Source organism: Cervus canadensis, chromosome 12 (assembly GCF_019320065.1).
Source record: "Cervus canadensis isolate Bull #8, Minnesota chromosome 12, ASM1932006v1, whole genome shotgun sequence".
NCBI classification, from domain to species: domain Eukaryota; kingdom Metazoa; phylum Chordata; class Mammalia; order Artiodactyla; family Cervidae; genus Cervus; species Cervus canadensis.
Genome location: NC_057397.1, coordinates 52198796 through 52219356, shown reverse-complemented (window position 1 = coordinate 52219356; position 20561 = coordinate 52198796). Strand labels below are relative to the sequence as shown.

General features: G+C 37.4%; 1 protein-coding gene across 1 annotated transcript in view; it reads right to left on the bottom strand.

Moving 5' to 3' along the window:
- The window catches only part of NUDCD1 (NudC domain containing 1), an 89674-nt gene that overhangs the window by 3574 nt on the left and 65539 nt on the right, over window positions 1–20561 (bottom strand). The window contains exon 9 of the mRNA XM_043483733.1: window positions 731–890. Coding sequence (XP_043339668.1) covers window positions 731–890 — 160 coding nt within the window. The remainder of the gene's footprint in view (window positions 1–730; window positions 891–20561) is intronic.

The following is a 20561-nucleotide window of genomic DNA, read 5'->3' as shown; positions in this document are numbered from 1 at the left end:
TATAATTAGGGTTGTGCATATATAACAATCAAAATGCATAGTTTTACTTCCTGCTGGCAGTTTAAAATAACCTTTCAATAGAGCAATAGCTGTGGTTAATTCATATAAAAAATTTCTCCCACATAATACTAATGTATTTTGACATTAAATCAATTATTGCATAAGTCTACAATTATGTAGTTCAAAATGTTTCAAGCCCTACCAGTATTTTCCCTTTTATCCTACAGAATAAATTTCATTTCTGCATCACCATTTTCCCTAAGTGTTTGCATTATAATGGCTCTGTTTCACACTTAAGTTCCATGAAAGATGTCTCCTAATGTGCTTTTTAACCTTAGAGCAATTCTATGATTACTGAAGACTACTCTGAAGAAAGCTGAATACAAGTTCCATGTAGGGTATTGCCAAGCCTCTTGTTCATACTCTAATACTGTACAGCTTAGCTGGAATAAGCAAGTAATTGATCAGAATGATTCAAGAGGTTAGATAAACACTCTGATTTCTATTCTGTGCTGATCTTCTGCACAAACATAAAAACAAATTAGTCCTACTGTTCCAAAAGTACTAACATTCATCAACTATGTACAAGCAACCAAATTATAGCACAAGTCAATCCAACTGTAATTAGGACAGCTCAAATTTAAACAAACCAAAAAAAAGAAACTTAGAGAAAAAAAAAAAGACTGATTTTTGATATAACGTCAAAGGTTGTCAAAGAGCTTGCTTATACCTAAAGCATTGAAGGTTGCAATATGCTCCCACATATCATCTTGTTTGCTGGAGTGTGGCTGCCAGAGCAGGGCATCAACATCATGGCGCAAACAGAAGCAGGGCATTTCTTTAGGATCCACTATGACAGAGAACAGGTACTGGTTGCTTCCAAGATTCACCTAAAATCAAAAGTAACAAAAACAAAAATAAATCATTTACTCAACAACAAATTATTGTAATTAATAATAATGATGACAACTGACACACAGAACTACATGTCAGCAACTGTTCTAAACGTTTTTCATACCTAATCTCATTACCTCTTCATAATGCCCCTGGGAGAAATGTGCTAATGTTAGGTCTATCTTAAAGCTGAGGACAGTTAACCTGCCCAAGGTCAGTCTGGTAATAAGCTATGCAGCTGACATTGAATCCAGAGTCCATGTTCTTAACCACTGCACTATATATACTAACTTATTTAAAACATAATATAAAGCACCAATTTTATAAGGAGAATGTATTTTAAGCCACAATACAAATATGAAGTTTACAAATGCTAACTTGCAATAATAACTACCAAGAATAATAGCTACTATGATTTATGAGCACATTCTATACGTCCAGGCATATTATAAATATTAACCTCAATAACCCACAAGGCTGTCACTCTCTTTATAGATACTTGAGAGAGCTTGAGTTACCTGTTCTAGGCTACACAGAAAAACCACAATGCTGGGGTTCAAAATTCAGATCTGTTTATATGTTATTAACTTCATACTGTCTATTTATAGTAAAATGTAAAGAATGTTTATTATGTTAAAATTTTTATTGCAATATTGATGGCTAAAGAAATTCATTTTAATACAAACTCATCAGATTGAGACTCATAATTGAATTCCATCCACAGGAATACTTTTCTTAATGGAAAGAAGTTGCAGTAATATTTTTCATTACAAATACTGTTTACTAGAGTTAAAAATGCCTAAGTAACAGAAATCACACCAAATACAGAGAACATAAAATACACACCGAATTGCTTCCATGGGTTTTAGAGCAGACTAGAGAATAAAATGTTGGGTTAAAATGAAAGGTGGAGACCTGACCTGTGTTCAGCCGGGAAAGCCGTGAGGTGGCTCTCCACCAGTCTATCGGCCACAGGAGAATCCAGAGACACCCGCCCAATCTGTGTTGCCCCAGCAGTGCCAGGGGATAGGGCTTTTGGGAGGGGCCAGTGCTTGTTCTCTACAGAAGGGGGGACAGGCACACAGCGTTCACGGACTATTTCTTCTCTTTGCGTCCCTTTGCTCCTGAGAATCAATAGCTAAGTGAGGTCTACTTTCAAAATCACCGCCAACTAACTGGACTTTTATGTTACATTTTATCATAAGTTTTACTGTCAAATTCCATTTTTTCTGTAATTTCAACTGTATTTCTATTGCTTTCAGTTTTATAGCTTTCTATGATACATATGTTTCAGCAAATAGTTGGAGGATCTGTCCCCTCGAAAGTGACCAAATTATTCCTTAAATAAGATCTGGATGCTTTAAATATACTCAAAGCCAAGTATCTAGGAGTTTTAAAAACAAATTATAATAAACTACTCTTACTACATAAAGATAGAAGTCTAAATCATCTCATTTAAAGGGAATGTTTTGTCTCACAGTAAATTATCAGACGGTTTATTATAATTTGTTTTTAAAATCCTAGATCCATACAACTAAATTAAAAAGTTAACACCATTTAAGATGTATGATACTTATTAGATTGCCAGCGGCCACATTAGGAAAAGAAACATCATTCCATTCAAAAGTTGCAATATAAGAGTAGAGAAAAAAAAAAAAAGAGGAAAAAAAAAGAAAAAAAAGAGAAAAAAAAAAAAAGAGTAGAGAAAGGAACTGCATATAAACACTGCTTTTAAGTTAACACCTAAAAAGTGTTTTCATTTTTCTCATGGTCGTTCTTGGAATCTCCTGATAATTATTTATACCTTTTACTACTTTTTCTTGCCTCACTGCAATAGCTCGGAGTTTGAGCGTGACGCTGATGAGGAGTAATGAGGGCAAACACCCTGGCCTGTTACCAATCTTAGGGGAAAGCACTGTTTTTTTTTTGTTTTTTTTTTTTTTACCATGAAGTACGATGTTAAATCTAGGTTTTTCTAGGAGGCAATTACCTTCAACTCCTAGTTTATTAAAAATTTAACGGATGCTAAGTTTTGTCAATTCTTTTTCTGCATCCACTAGAATGGTCAAATAGTTTTCTTCTTTAGTCTGATGATATGCTTATTTATGCTGATATCTGAATGCTGATGAATCAGCCTTGAATTAATTCCCTAAATACTACTTGGTCATGATGTATTAACCTTTTTACTTATGGTTGGCCTTCATTTACTAATGTTTTATTGCGGACTTCTGCACCTATATTCATGAGGGATACTGGTGGTTTTTTTTCCAGTTTTCTTTTCTTGCCATATCCTTGCTATAAAAGGGGTAAATACTGGCCTCATAAAACAAGTTGAGAAGGGTTTCTTCCTCTTTTATTTTCTGGAAGTTTGTACAGAATTGGTATTTTTTCTTCATTTGGTATAGCATACCAGTGAAGTAATCTAGGTCTGGAGATTTGTCAGAAGGTTCCTAGCAGTAAATTCAATCTCTTTAACAGATGTAACTAATAAGGCTTTCTATTTCTTTTTGAGTGAACTGAGGTAATGCTTGTCTTTCAAGAAATTAGCTTCACTTAAACTGTCAAATATATGAAAATAGTTATTTTAACACCCCATTATTACACATTAGTATCTTTTGGACTTGTACTGATGTGTCGATTTTTATTCCTGATATAGTAATCTATGTTGTCTTTTTCCTTGGTTACTATGCCTACTATTTTATCTATCTTGATCTTATCAAAGGACCAGCTTATGATTTCACTGGTTTTATTATTTTTGGTTTTCAGTTTCATAGATTTCTACTCTTTGTAAGTTTCCTTTCTCCTACTTGCTTTAGGATTTGGTTTGCTCGTCTCCTAGTTCAAGATGGAAGCTTCAACTAGGAAAAGAATTATTATTCTCATTTAATTCTGTTATGGTCAGAGAAAATTCTGTTTGATTCTTACTCTTAAATTTCTTGACATCTTATTGCCTAGAATATGGTCTATTTTGGTAAGTGGGATTTCACCTACCAATGTTGTTACAGTGTTAGATGTATGTTACACTATTAGATTATTGCCCCACAGTTCTTGGATGCTGCTATTTTGTTTGTTTTTTAATCCCACCCCACCTCCACCCTCTTTGGTTTCAGTTCTGCTAATTTTTACTAAAGTTTACTAGTTTTTTCTTGCTCATATATATTCAGCCTTTTCAGTGGTGCTGCCTCATCTTCAGTGGTAGAAGCATCCTAATCCTAATAGTCTACTGTTGATTTCCTGCCCCTCCCCAGACATAGGGATGGTGTTTTAAAAATTATTTTTATTTTCCCCCAGCTGCAGTGGGTATTCTTCTGAGCCCTTAAGATGCTAAGATTTGATGTTCTTCCCTTATCAGCTTAAGGCTTTTGCTACTTGCTTTCCCGCTATCTTCCCCTGTCCCCAGTCTTGCTCATCAGGCTCTGGTCAAGGTCCATAAACAGGATCTGTGAATCCCATGGGTTCTATACTTCTTGCTAGCTCCCCCAAGCCCTTTAGAGGTTTGTTGAATTCTTCTTACCCACTTATACGGTAAACTTTTCTTCTTCACATGCTCAGATGAACCAGCTCTCCTATACAATCTCTTCTTGGTGGTACCTGTTTTTCCTTTATTTCAAACTTGTTGGTTGCCATGTAACCTCAGATCTCTGATAAATTTTTTTTAAGTAATGATTTTACAGATTATCCAGGCTTTTCTTGTTGTTACATTCGGAATGACATTCTTTCCAGGTCCCTACACCCCAGACTGAATTGGAAGTCTCCTGCTTACTGTTTTAAACTTGCATAGAAAGCAAACCACTTTCAATGAGCAGACTAGTGATAGTTCAAAATCCACAAAAGGTTCCCTATACCCAAGTAGGCAAACCGCAGGATCTCACACCTTGGCTTCTCCTAACATAATCAAGGGTAGATAATTAACTAAAAGGAAACCATCTTTTATCCAGTGATTTATGAAATGGTTAGATGTGGGGTTTCTTTTTTTTTTTTTTGGATAGGTGCATCCCACACGGAATAACGGCTGACCAAAAACAAAAAATTCTAAGTCTAAATGCCAAAAATAAACAATAAACACATTCATACAGCCAGCAAAGAAGAGAAGCAAAAAACATACCCAGAGAGACTACAGTAAGCAGAAATCATAATATGAAGTATAAAGTAAGTAACAGATAGGAGCACGGAAAGCAAATAAGATGATAATAACAGTACAGCACAACACCGCAAGGGACACTTGATTCTCAGGACAAGTGGAATACTCTGTCGTCATAATTGTGTTCTATTTTTCTAAACAAAATTTCACTTCTCTTTTAGGTCTAACTTGCAAAGGCATTTGTTTGTAGAATGATCTTCTATTTCTCTGAGATCTAAACAGATTGTTTCCCAAGTCCGTGTAGTCTCCACATATGTTCCCAATAAATATCTATGACTTGAGATAATGAGAGGTCTTCTCTGCTCCTTGTAACCTGTAAAAGCCCAGACTAAAGGATTCTGTCCAAAATAAAAGGAAATCAAAATCAGATTACAAACTGGAGCAAACTAATTTTGCTAATTAGTTAATTAAGTGAATGAAAATGAAGTGCAAAAGTGTAAAGGTACAATGAAAATTACATGCACTTTTATATGATGCTACAGAAACAAAAAAATGTAAGTAGAAAATGTCTGAAGAACAGCAAAGACATATGATTAATTTGAAGCAGCAGGGAAATAAGATATTATTTGGCATGGGCAATAACCTGTAAGAATCAAGAACAAGATGTCCAATTCAAAGGGAAAAATCTGCAACCTAGAATACTCAGCAAGACTATCATTTAAAATAGGAGAGAGAGTGACTTTCTCAGAGAAGCAGAAACTGAAAGAGTACAGCAATACTGAAGCTATCCTAAAAGAAATACTGAAAGGTCTTCTCTAAATAGAAAAGAAGCAAGAAGATATAAGAAAAAGGAAATCACAACTGCAAAGTAAACCACTTAAGCCAGTATATAGGTCGAAAAGGAAAAAGCATGTATTTGTGAAAGTGATTATAAACACAAGGAAGAGCAAAAGCATAAACAAAGATGTAAAAGGTATCAAAATGATAAAATGTGGGTAGGCAAAGTAAGGAAACTGGGTGAAGAGAGTAAGGAAATGTATGGACAGACTTTTTTTAAGAATGTGTCTGAACCCATTGTCTAAAGCAATGGGAAACTATAGGAAGCAGTTTACATACTTGAAAAACAGGGTAACCACAAATCATAGATTCGTAAAAACCAAAAAGAGAACCACAACCATAAAATGAAATAATCAAATCACTAAAAGGAAAAAGGAAAGAAAAAAGAACAAAGAAACACAGAATCAACTGGAAAACAAAGTTTAAAATGGCAATAAATACATAGTTAAATGTCAGTGGACTGAATGCTCCAATCAAAAGACACAGAATGCTGGACTGGGTTAAAAAACAAGAGCCTACATTACGCTGCATACAAAAGACCCACCGTAGGGCAAAGGACACAGACTGAAAGTGAGGGGATAGAAAAACGTATTTCATACAAATGGAAATGACAGGAAAGCAGGGGTTGCAATACTTATATCAAGCAAAACAAATTTCATAACAAAGGCCATAAAGAAGGACACTATATAATGATAAAAGGATCAGAATCAATTCAAGAAGAGAATTTTACACCTGTCAGCACCTAATATAGGCACACCCAAATACAGAAAACAGATACTAACAGACATAAGAGAAAACTGATGGGAATACAATAATATCAACAGTAGGAGACTTTACCACCCCTCTCACATCAATCTACAGATCTTCTAGACAGAAAATCAATAAAGCAACGGATATCCTAAATGACGCAATAGAACAATTAAGAGTTAACTGGTACTTATCAAGATCAGTTCAGTCACTCAGTCATGTCTGACTCTTTGCAACCCCATGGACTGAAGCACGCCAGGCTTCCCTGTCCATCACCAACTCCTGGAGCTTGCTCAAACTCATGTCCAGTGAGACAGTGATGCCATTCAACCATCTCATCCTCTGCCATTCCCTTCTCTTCCCGCCTTCAAACTTTCCCAGCATCAGTATCTTTTCCAATGAAGTCAATTCTTCTCATCAGGTGGCCAAAGTACTGGAGTTTCAGCTTCAGTATCAGTCCTTCCAATCTTTATTCAGGACTGATTTCCTTTAGGATGGACTGGCTTGATCTCCTTGCAGTCCAAGGTACTCTCAAGATCTCCAACACCACAGTTCAAAAGCATCAATTCTTCGGCGCTCAGTTTTCCTTATAGTCCAACTTTCACATCCATACATGACTACTGGAAAAACCATAGCTTTGACTAGATGGACCTCTGTCAGCAAAGTAATGTCTCTGCTTTTTAATATGCTGTCCAGGTTAGTCATAACTTTTCTTCTAAGGACCAACTGTCTTTTAATTTCATGGCTGCAGTCACCATCTGCAGTGATTTCGGAGCCCAAAAAAGTAAAGTCTCTCACTGTTTCCACTGTTTCCCCATCTAATCTGCCATGAAGTGATGGGATCAGATGCCAAAATTTTAGTTTTCTGAATTTTGAGTTTTAAGCCAACATTTTCACTGTCATCAAGAGGCTCTTTATTTCTTCTTTGCTTTCTGCCACAAGGGTGGTGTCATCTGTATATCTGAGGTTATTGATATTTCTCCTGGCAATCTTGATTCTAGCTTGTGCTTCATCCAGCCTGGCATTTCTCATGATGTACTCTGCACAGAAGTAAAATAAGCAGAGTGACAATATATAGCCTTGACCTACTCCCTTGCTGACTTGGAACCAGTCTGTTGTTCCATGTCCAGTTCTAACTGTTGCTTCTTCACCTGTATACAGATTTCTCAGGAGGCAGGTCAGGTGGTCTGGTATTCCCATCTCTTGAAGAATTTTCCAGTTTGTTGTGATCCACACAGTCAAAGGCTTTGGCATAGTCAATAAAGCAGAAGTAGATGTTTTTCTGGAACTCTCTTGCTTTTTCGATGATCCAACAGATGTTGGCAATTTGATCTCTGATTGCTCTAGTTTGTCTAAATCCAGCTTGAACATCTGGAAGTTCACGCTTCACATATTATCAAAGCCTGGCTTAGAGAATTTTGAACACTGCTAGCATGTGAGACAAGTACAATTGTGCAGTCGTTTAAACATTCTTTGGCATTGCCTTTCTTTGGGATTGGAATGAAAACTGACCTTTTCCAGTATTGTGGCCACTGCTGAGTCTTCCAAATTTGTTGGCATATTGAGTGCAGCACTTTCACAGCATCATCTTTTAGGATTTGAAATAGCTCAACTGGAATTCCATCACCTCCACTAGCTTTCTTTGTTCGTAGTGATGCTTCTAAGGCCCACTTGACTTCACATTCCAGGATGTCTGGCTCTAGATAAGTGATCACATCATCATGGCTATCTTTTTTGTATAGTTCTTCTGTGTATTCTTGCCATCTCTTCTTAATATCTTCTGTTAGGTCCATATCATTTCTGTCCTTTATTGTGCCCATCTTTGCATGAAATGTTCCCTTAGTATCTGTAATTTGAAGAGATCTCTAGCCTTTCCCATTCTATTGTTTCCCTCTATTTCTTCACACTGATCACTGAGGAAGGCTTTCATATCTCTCCTTGCTATTTTTTGGAACTCTGCATTTAGATGAGTATATCTTTCCTCTTTTCCTTTGCCTTTCACTTCTTTTCTTTTCTCAGCTATCTGTAAGACCTCCTCAGACAACCATTTTGCTTTATGCATTTCTTTTTCTTGGAAATGGTCTTCATCACTGCCTCCTGTACAATGTCACAAGCCTCCATCCATAGTTCTTCAGGCACTCTATCAGACCTATTCCCTTGAATCTATTTGTCACTTCCACTGTATAATCATAAGGGATTTGATTTAGATCATACCTGAATGGTCTAGTGGTTTTCCCTTCTTTCCTCAATTTAAGTCTGAATTTGGCAATTTTAAACATATTACATCCAAAATACTTTTAAGATATTACATCCAAAAAATACAGAATACACATTCAAGTAGACATGGAACATTCTCTAGAACTGCCCATATACTAGGGTACAAAACTCAACAAATTTATGAGTATAAAAATTATCTCAAGCATCTTTGCTGACCACAATGGCATGAAAGTAGAAATCAACCACAGGAAAACAAATGAGGGAAAAAAAATTACATGGAGACTAAACATACTACTAAAAAAGCCATGGGTCAATGAGGAAATTAAAAAGGAAATAAACACCTTGAGACAAATGACAGTCAAAACACAACCATACAAAATCTATGGGATACAGCAAAAGCAGTTATTAGAACAGTCCTTAGATATAGGCCTTCCTAAAAATACAAGAAAAATCTCAAATAAACCACCTAACTTACCACCTAAAAGAATTAGAAAAAGAACAAACAAAAACTCAGCAAAAGAAAGGAAATAATAAAGATCAGAAAGGAAATAAAATCAATAAAACCAAGAGTTGGTTCTTTGAAAGAGTAAACAAAACTGGCAAACTTCTGGCTATGTTCACCAGGAAGAAATGAGAGAAAACCCACATAAAATAAGAAATGAAAGAGGAGAAATATCAACGGATACTGCAAAAATTCAAAAAAGAAAAACAAACATAAAAGAATACTATGAACAATTACATGTCAACAAATTCGACAACCTAGAAGAAATGGACAACTTTCTAGAAATGTACTGCCCACCAAAACTCAATCAAAAAGAACCAAAACTCAATCAAAAAGAAATAGGCAAGTTGAACAGACCAATCACTAAAGTGAAATACAATCTGTACTAAAGAAACTTTCTACAAACGAAAGTCTAAGACCAGATGGCTTCACAGGCAAATTCTACCAAACATATAAAGGACTTCTACTAATCCTCTGAAACTCTTCCAAGAAACTGAAGAGGAGGGAACACTCTCAAAGACATTCTATGAAGTCATCATTATGCTGACACCAAAACCAGACAAAGATAACATTAAAACAGAAAATTACAGACCAATATCTCTAAGACAGATGCAAAAGTTCTCAACAAAATACTAGCAAATGGAAACCAACAACACATAAAAAAGATCACACAGAACAACTAAGTAGATTCATCCCAAGTTCACAGGGATGGCTCAACATTTGCAAATCAATCAACGTGATATCAACCACATCAACAAAAAGGACACAAAAACCACATGGTCATCTCATTAGAAGCAGGAAAAGAAAAGCATCTGACAAAATCCAACATCCATTTATGATAAAAAACTCTTGTCAAAGTGGGTATAGAGGGAATATATCTTAACATAATAAAAGCTATTTATGACAAACCCATAGGCAATACTTAACAGTGAAAAGCTGCAAGCTTTCAGCTTAAATATGTAACAAGACAAAGATATACCCACTCTCACCATTTCTATTTTATTTACTCTTGGAATGCTTAGCCACAGCAGTCAGACAAGAAAGAGAAATAAAAGGTTCTAATTTGGAAGAGGTAAAACTGTTACTATATGGAGATCACATGGTACTATATATAGAAAGCCCTGAAGATTCCACACAAAAAACTATTAGAACTGATAAATGAATTCAGCAAGGTAGCAGGACATAAGATTAACATATAAAAATTGGTTGCATTTCTTTATACCAACAATGAAATATCAGGAAGGGAAAATTTTTAAAAACTACCTTTTAAAATCACAACCCCAAAATAAAATACTCAGGAAAAAGCCTAAGGAGGTGAAAGACTTACATGCTGAAAATTATAAAACATTAGTAAAGGAAACTGAAGATGATTCAAAGAAATAGATATATCTTGCTCTTGGATTGGAAAAATTAATATTGTTAAAGTGGCCATATTACTCAAAGCAATCTACAGATTTAGTGCAATCTCTATCAAATTACCCATGATATTTTCCACAGAACTACAACAAATAAACTAAAATTTATATGAAATCATAAAAGCCCCAGCAATTGCCAAAGCAACACTGAGGAAAAAGAACAAAGCAGGAGACATAACCCTTCCAGACTTCAGACAATACAAGAAAACTATAGTGATCAAAACAGTGTGATACTAGCACAAAAAGAGATCTACAGATCAATGGAACAGAATAAAGAACCCAGAAATAAACCCATATTCATAAGGTCAATTAATCTTCACCAAAAGTGGTAAGAATATAAAACAGGAGAAAGACAATCTCTTCAGCAAGTGTTGCTGGAAAAGTTAGCTGTAAATCAATGAAGCTACAACACACCCTAACACTATGTACAAAAATAAACTCAAAATGGTTTAAAGACTTTAATATAAGACAAGATACCATAAAACTTCTAGAAGAGATCATAGGCAAAACATTCTCTAACACAAACTGTACCCATATTTTCTTAGGTCAGTCTCCCTAGGCAGAAGAAATAACAATGAAATAAACAAATGGACCCTTACAAGCTTTGCACAGCAAAGGAAACCATAAACAAAGGACAACCCACAGAATGAGAGAAAATATTTTCAAACAATACAACCAACAAGCACTTAATTTCCAAAATATATAAGCTTCTCATGCAACTCAACAACAACAAAAAACAAAGAATCCAATTGAAAAATGGGAAGAAGACCTAAACAGACATTTCTCCAAAGAAGAAATACAGACAGCCAATAGACACATGAAAAGATGCTTAACATCACTGTTAGAGAAATGTAAATCAAAACTGTAATGAGGTACCATCCCATGCCAGTCAGCATGACCATCATTAAAAGTGTACCAAAAGCATGCCAGAGAGGATGTGGAGCACGGGGAGCCCGGGTACACTGCTGGTGGGAATGGAAGCTGGTGAAGCCACTGTGGGACACAGTGTAGAGGTTCCTCAGAAAACTAAAAACAGAACTACCGTACGATCTAGCAGTCCTACTCCTGGGCATATATCCAGACAAAATTATAGTTCAAAAAGATATGTGCACTCTGATGTTCACAGAAGCACCATTCACAATAGCCAAGACATGGAAACAACATGTGTCCATCAACAGGTGGACGGATAAAGTTGTGGAACATACATACAATGGAATACTACTCAGTCATAAAAATGAATGAAATGATGCCATCTGAAGTAATGTGAATGCAATTAGAGATGATCATACTAAGTGAAGTAAGTTAGAAAGAGAAAGACAAATACCATATGATATCACTTATATGTGACAACAAAAACCACATAAACGATCCTATCTACAAAAAAGAAACAGACTCCCAGGCATAGAGAATAGGCTTGTGGTTGCCAAAGAGGAAGGTGAATAGGGGAGGGACAGACAGGGAGTTTGAGGTTAGCAGATGCAAACTATTACACATAGAATGAATAAACAACAAGGACCTACTACACAGCACAGGGAACTATATTCAATATCCTGGAATAAATAACAATGGAAAAGAACATAAAAAATATATGTGTATAACTGAGTCACTTTGTTGTAGTACAGCAGAAAAGTCAACATTTCAATTAAAAAAAAAAAAAAGAACAGATGTCACAAATCCCACTGAATTCACAACTGTTTACTTTGGTAGTTGAAAGTAAAATGCGACAGCAAAAAAGAAAGAAGAAAAAGGATGTCTGTCTGGGGAGGACACTGTCACAGGTAAGAACAGTGTCCAACAGCTTATTAGCAGTGGAAAAAACAAAAACCATGCAGAACCACAACTTTTTAATGCAGTAGACTGAGACTGCTTAAAGAACCGACTTAACATCAAAGGCTCCCAGGGGTTTTACTATACAGACATCACAGCATGGTAATTAATGTTCACTCTAATGACATTCAACAATCAATAAAATGCTACTTTCTCTTCAGAATGCTCTACATAAGATTTTGGGTAAATAATAAATTTTCTAAGATTCCATTTTATAAATAAGCCTTAAAGATAGTTTTAGCACTTAAATGCGAAGAATTAATTTATACTATTTATTTGAAAAACTCATTCTTTGTTAATGCCGAACAATCTTATTGCCTTAAAAAAAACTCTCAGATTCATAAAACCCTTTGACCAATAAAATAGAAATCCTCATTTCTTCTATTCTCATGTTTATTATAGAAAAGGTAGCATTTATCTTTGAAGTACCAGTGAAGATTACAATTAGAGTAAAATGATGGCAGAGAATCTGCCTGCAATGCAGGAGATCTGGGTTCAGAGAAGGGATGGCAACCCACTCCAGTATCCTTGCCTGGAGAATTCTATGGACAGAGGAGCCTGGCTGGCTACAATCCATGTGGTTCCAAGAGTCAGAAATGACTTAGTGACTTCACTTACTCATTCTCTATAGAAAAACTTGGAACATGAATTTCAAGTAGTCAACTGACTGTCTTTTTCTTCTCTTTGCAATACTCTTCACTTAGCAATTAAAGACTTCTGAAAATCATATGTCAAAGTGAAGACATTTAAACAAGCTTTAATCACTGTTATTACCAAATTAAACTGGAAAGCAGTATTAAGGAAAAGGTTTTATCTATTCATAAATAATGTATCTCTTGGGAGGTCAGACCAAAAAGTTAATGACATGAAAATTTAATTCCAAATTCATATTCTGTACATAGAATAAATGACTAAAATTTACTCTGTTCTTGGGCTTCCCAGGTAGCTCAGGGGTAAAGAATCCGTCTGCCAATACAGGAGACTTGGGTTTGATTCCTGAGTCAGGAAGATCCCCTAGAGAAGGAAATGGCAACCCATTCCAGTATTCTTGCCTGGGAAATCTCATGGACGGAGGAGCCTGGTGGGCTACAGTCCACGGGGTAGCAAAAGAGTTCGACAAGACTTAAGAGACTAAAACAACACCTCTGTTCTTACTACCCATGAAGTACTGAGTTGATCTGTATCTAATGAATAAGGAAAAACACCCCCGCCCCCCATTTCTCCTTTTTTCTCACAATACTACCACACTCAAAACATTTCTGACACAGATGTATAGGTTTTTTCACATATCCAGCAGTTCTCTGACACCAGGTGGGTGTCCTATGTGGAAGCAGCATCAGATCCCACTGGGTAAGTGCTCAGCCCCACAAGACTCCCCTGCTCCCCCACCACCCCCACTGCAGATGCCAATCACAAATCCCAACTTGCCACCTATACTTCTGACTGACTGACCATAAATCAAGAATTCCAAAGACCCTCTCCTTGGGTTCAATAGTTTGCTAAAATGGCTCACAGAATTCAGGGGAACACTTATATTTATTAGTTTACCATAAAAGGATATGATAAAGGATAACCAAGAACATTCAGATAGAAGAGATGCATAGCAGAAGCTACTGAGAAAAGGGAACAGAGCTTCCATTCCCTTGTCAGGCACACCACCCTCTTAGTATATCTCCATGTGCTCAACTCAGAAGTGTTACAAGCTCTGTCCTTTTGGGATTTTTACAAACATTTCATCACATAAGCATGATTAATCATTAACTCAGTCTCCAATCTCTCTCTCCTTCCTGGAGGTTAGGAGAAGGCTACTGCTGAAAGTTCCAGTCTTCAGATCATGGTGTGGTCTTTCTGCTGACCAGCTCCCATCGTGAAACTATCTAGGAACCCACAAAGTACTGCCTCATTGGAGTAAAAGCCATTCCTATCACCCAGGAAATTTCAAGGGAATTAAGAGCAATGTTAGAAACCAGGATCAAAGACCAAAAACCTAGTGCTCTTACTACTTAGGAAATTACAAAGGTTTTAGGATCTCTGTACAAAGATTTTAAGATTTACTGATTTCTCACTGGGCAGAGATCAATAAATACTTTTTCATAGCAAATTATTTAATCCTATTTAACCTTCACTACATAGGAATTCCCACCTTATGGGGGAAGAATCCTCAAACTCAAGTGGTTAAGAGATTGAGGTTAAAAAGCTGATAACGTGTATTCTGCTTGGTCAGTTGTGTTGGAAAGTTGTACATGTGTGGTATGTCTAAAATCAATGTCTGAAAACTACCAAAATGTTTTATAAAATCTTGACTTTAAGGCCAGTATGGCTTAATAAAAGAAAGCTAGGGGAAAAAATGGTAAAAAATGAGAGACAGTCAGTATTGGAGAGCAATGACTTTTAACTATGGTCTCAATACTGGTACCAAAATCAATTTAGTTAGACCAAGAAGACAATTTTCTATTTTACTTCATTAAAAATAGTATGGAATAGAGTACTGAAAAATGTCTTGTACAATACGAATAGGGTATCCCAGGTGGTGCTAGTGGTAAAGAATCCACCTGCCAATGCAGGAGATGAGGGTTCAATCCGTGGGTCAGGAAGAGCCCCTGGATTAGAAAATGGCAACCCACTCCAGTACTTTTATTCATAAAATTCCATCGATAGAGGCAGCTGGTGTGCTACAGTCCGTGGGGTCACAGAGACTCAGACACGACTGAGTGACTACAATGTTACACTGGGCTTCCCAGGTGGCACAGTAGTAAAGAATTTGCCTGCCAATGCAGGAGACGTCAGGGATTTGCATGGTTCCATCCCTGGGTTTGAAGACCACCTGGAGTAGGAAATGGCAACCCTGTCCAGCATTCTTGCCTGGAAAATTCCATGGACAGAGGAGCCTGATGGGCTACAGTCCATGGGGTCACAAAGAGTTGGATATGCCTGAGGGACTGAGCACACACAATAATGGTACTACTGTTTTGTGAAATTTTTGCCTCAGATATATTCATGTTATATGTGTACACTGATCACTCAATTTAGAATATATCAAATACAGTGAGGATCCTAGACATTTTTCTAAATGTGACAAGATTGGAAGCCAGTATAGAGAGGGAAAAAACAGGGACATGACAAAATCTAAGTCCTTTCCAAAGACTACTTTAACATTCATAGAAAGTACTTACTAATTCAAATGGGAAGATTATTAAAATAGGGAAACCTGGTGGACACCATGTAATCATATTTAATGCCACAATAGGAGAAAAACAGTAAATATCAACCAAGTACCTCCTAATGTGAAACATCATTTATATAAGGTTCCTGGAAAAAATGCAAACTCAGAATCTGACCTCGAGGAAGTAACGGAAATAGTGTAAAAAGTAGAAAACAAAGTCAATGTCATAAGGCTGCCTAATTGGATGTTCCAAACTGAGAGAGACTACAGAAACACCACAGCTCGATGCAATATGATACATGTGACTGGATCCTGAATCATGGGGGGGGGGGGGGGGGGGGGGGGGCTGGGGGGATTGCTGTAAAGTATGTTACTTGAGCAATTGTTAAAATCTGAATATGAACTCTATATGAGATAAAAGTATTAATGTATATCAACGTCAAATTTCCTGAATTGTATTGTATTGCGGCTCTGTAAGAAAATGTTTTTAGTATATATGTGAGGCACTGGGGTAAAAGGGCATGGTGTTGTCAACTTACTCCTGAATGTTTAAAGAAAAAAAAAAGGAGAAACAGAAAAAATGTGCCAAAATGTTAATAATTACTGAAATCTAAGTGACGGATACTCTTATGGGCTGAGTTGTATCCCCTCCTAGATTCATATGTTGAAGTTTCAACCCTCAGCACCTCAGAATGTGACTATACTTAGCAAGATCTTCAAAAAGGTAATTAAAGCACCGGGAGACCAGTTTTGCAACAACTGCTGAAGGACCTTCTCCAAATGGAAAAGAAAAGGCCACAGTTAGAAACAACACATTAACAGGATAATACACAATCCAATGCACGTTATCCCAGGAATGCAAGGATTCTTCAATAACCACAACTCAATCAGTGTGATACACCACAGTAACAAACTGAAGAATAAGAACCATATGATCATCTCCATAGATCCAGAAAAAGCTTTTAACAAAATTCAACACTTTATGATAAAAACTCTCCAAAAAGTGGGCATAAAGGGAACATGCCTCAACATAATAAAGGCCATAAATGACAAACCTACAGCTAACATCATGCTCAATGGTGAAAAGTTGAAAGAATTTCCTCTAAGATCAGGACCAAGGCAAGGATGTCCACTCTCTCTCCTTTTATTCAACAGTTTTGGAAGTCCTAGCCATTGCAATCAGAGAAGAAAAAGAAATAAAAGGAATCCAAAATGGTGAAGTAGTAGTAAAACTGTCACTGTTTGCAGATGACATGATACTATACATAGAAGATCCTAAAGATGCTACCAGAAAAGTGCTAAAGCTCATCCATGAATGTTAAGTTACATGATACAAAATTAATAAAGATTAGTTGCATTTCTATACACTAACAAAGAAGGATCAGAAAGAGAAATTAAAGTAACAACCCCATTTACCACTGCATCATAAAGAATAAAACACTAGGAATACCTACCTCAGGAGACAGAAAACCTATACTCCAAAACTGTAAGATGCTGATGAAAGAAATCAAAGATGACACAAGTAGATGGAAAGATATATCAATGTTCTTGAATTGAAAGAATCAATATTGCCAAAATGACCATAAGCAATGACCCAAAGCAATGCACAGATTCAATGCAATCCTACCAAATTACCAATGTTATTTTTCATAGAGCTAGAGCAAAAAAAAGTCTTAAAATCTGTATGAAGTCACAAAAGACCCTGAGCAGCCACAGCTACCTTGAGAAAAATGGAGCTGGAGGGATTGGGCCATCCTGCAAGCTACAGTCATCAAAATAGTGTTGTACCAGTGTGAGAACAGAAATACAGATCAATGGAGCAGGAGAGAAAGCCTAGAAATAACCCATGCACCTATGGTCAGTTAACCTACAACGGAGACAAGATTTTTCCAGGTTGCTCAGTGGTAAAGAATCTGTCAGCCAATTCAGGAGAGGAGGGTTCAATCCCTGGGTTGAGAAGATTCCCTGGAGAAGGGATAGGCTACCTGCTCCAGTATTCATGGGCTTCCCTGATGGCTCAGACGGCAAAGAATCTGCCTGCAATGCAGGAGACCTGGGTTCGATCCCTGGGTCAGGAAGATCCCCTGGAGGAGGGCATAGCAAACCATTTCAGTATTCTTGCCTGGAGAATCCCCCATGGACAGAGAAGCCTGGTGGGCTACCCATGGGGCCCCAAAGAGTCAGACATGACTGAGTGACTAAGCACAGCATGAAGGAGTCTTTTGGGCCTAGAAAAGAGAACAACAGTCTCAAAGGCCCCTTGCTGAATCATCTAACTTCGGAGAAAACAAAACAGAACTTTAGTTCCACCCTGGTGCTCCAGGCTGGTTGCATCTATCTGGGATTTATCAACCCCTGTCCAGAAACCTTCCAACCCCTACACCTGCCCAGAAGACTTATCGCCCCCTCTCCGGAAACTGCCCATCCCCTACACATGCCCAGAAGACTTATCACCCCCTGCCCAACTACACATGTCATCTCAACAAAAGAATACTCAAAACATCCAGCCTGATTAACATTTCCCTTATCGCTTCCACAAACCTCCCTATAAGTACGAAGCCTCCCTGATTCCTCTCGGGGCTCAGCCTGGTCGTTAGGCCGACTGTCGCCCCTCTTTGCCTGAATAAAGGTAACCTACTTCTGTTGAGGTTGTCTTTCCTTTTCTGCCTCGCCCACACTATACCTTACACAGCACACATAATGTATTAACACAGAAAACAGCACGATCTTCTTGGGCCTCAAAAAACAGCAGGGAAGGAAGAGGTCTCAGGAGACTTTTGGGCTTTCCTGGTAGCTCAGACAATAAAGAATTTGCCTGCAATGCAGGAGACCCGGTTCAATGCCTGGGTCAGGAAGATCCTCTGGAGAAGGAAATGGCAATCCACTCCATTATTCTTGCCTGGAGAACCCCATGGATAGAGAATTGGGGTCCATGGGGTCACAAAGAGTCAGACACAGTTGAGTGACTTTCACTTCAAAGGAGACAAGAATATACAGTGGAGAAAACACAGTCTCTTATAAGTGGTGCTGGGAAAACTGGACATCTAAATGTAAAAGAATGCAACTAGAACATTTTTTAACACCATATACAAGAATAAATTCAAAATGGATTAAAGACCAAAATACAAGACCACATACTATAAAACTCAGAGGGAAACATAGGCAGAACACTTGGACATAAATTGCAGCAATCTTTTTCAATCCGTCTCTTAGAGTAATGGAAAGTAAAATAATAAATATTATTTTAAAATAAATAAGAAACGGAAAACAAAAATAAACAAAGGGGACCTAATTAAACTCAAAAACTTTTGCATGGCAAAGGAAACTATAAACAAAATGAAAGGACAGCTCACAGGATGGGAGAATATATTTGCAAACAATGCAACCAACAAGGGCTTAATCTCCAAAATTTACAAATAGCTCAGGCAGTTCAATAGCAAAAAAACAAACAACCCAATCAAAAAATGGGCAGAAGATCTAAACAGACATTAATCCAAAGAAGACATACAGGGAATTTCCTGGCAGTACAGTGGTTAGGACTCAGCACTCCCACTCCCAGGGGCCCAAGTTCAATCTGTGGTCAGGGAACTAAGATCCTGCAAGCTGTGCATTCAAAGGAGAGAGAGAGAGAAAAGAAGACACAGAAATGGCTAAGAGGCACATGAAAAGAAGCTCAACATCACTAATTATTAGAGAAGTGCAAATCAAAACAACAATGAGGTATCACCTCACACCAGTCAGAATGGTCTTCATTAAAAATCTACAAATAATAAATGTTGGAGAAGGTATGGAGAAAAGGGAGCTCTCCTACATTGTGGGTGGGAATGTAAACTGGTACAGCCACTATGATGAACAGTATGGGGATTCCTTAAAAACTAAAAACAGGTACCATATGATCCAGCAGTCCTACTCCTGGGCAAATATCCAGAGAAACCCATGGTTAGAAAGGATGCATGCACTCTGATGTTCACTGCAGCGTTGTTTACAATAGCCAAGACATGGAAGGACCTAAATGTCCATGAACAGACGAATGGATAAAGAAAATGTGGTACATATATACAATGGAATATTCCACTAAGAAGATGAAATAATGCCATTTGCAGCAACATGGATGGAGATTATCATACTAAGTGAAGACAGAGAAAAACAATATATCACTTCTATGTGAAATCTTAAAAAATGACACAAATGAACTTACTTAGAAAGCACAAAACACTTATAGGTTCAGCAAACAAACTATAGTTACCAAAAGGGACAGGTGGGGGAGGTAGAAGAATTTGGGAGCTTGGTTTTGACAAATACATACTACTATATTTAAAATAGATAACCTCCAAGGACCTACTGTATTGCACAGAGAACTCTACTCAATATTCCCTAATAATCTAAATGGAATACAAATCTGAAAAAGGATATATGTATATGTGTAACTGAATCACTCTGCTGTACACTTGAAACTAATTTACAACATTATACATCAACTCTGATAATAATTACAAAAAAACACCCCTCATCTAGTTCAGTTCAGTCGCTCAGTCGTGTCCGACTCTTTGCGACCCCATGAATCACAGCACGCCAGGCCTCCCTGTCCATCACCAACTCCCAGAGTTTACTCAAACTCATGTCCATCGAGTTGGTGATGCCATCCAGCATCTCATCCTCTGTCGTCCCCTTCTCCTCCTGACCCCAACCCCTCCCAGCATCAGGGTCTTTTCCAATGAGTCAACTCTTCCCATGAGGTGGCCAAAGTACTGGAGTTTCAGCTTCAGCATCAGTCCTTCCAATGAACACCCAGGACTGATCTCCTTTAGGATGGACGGACTGGTTGGATCTCCTTGCTGTCCAAGGGACTCTCAAGAGTCTTCTCCAACACCACAGTTC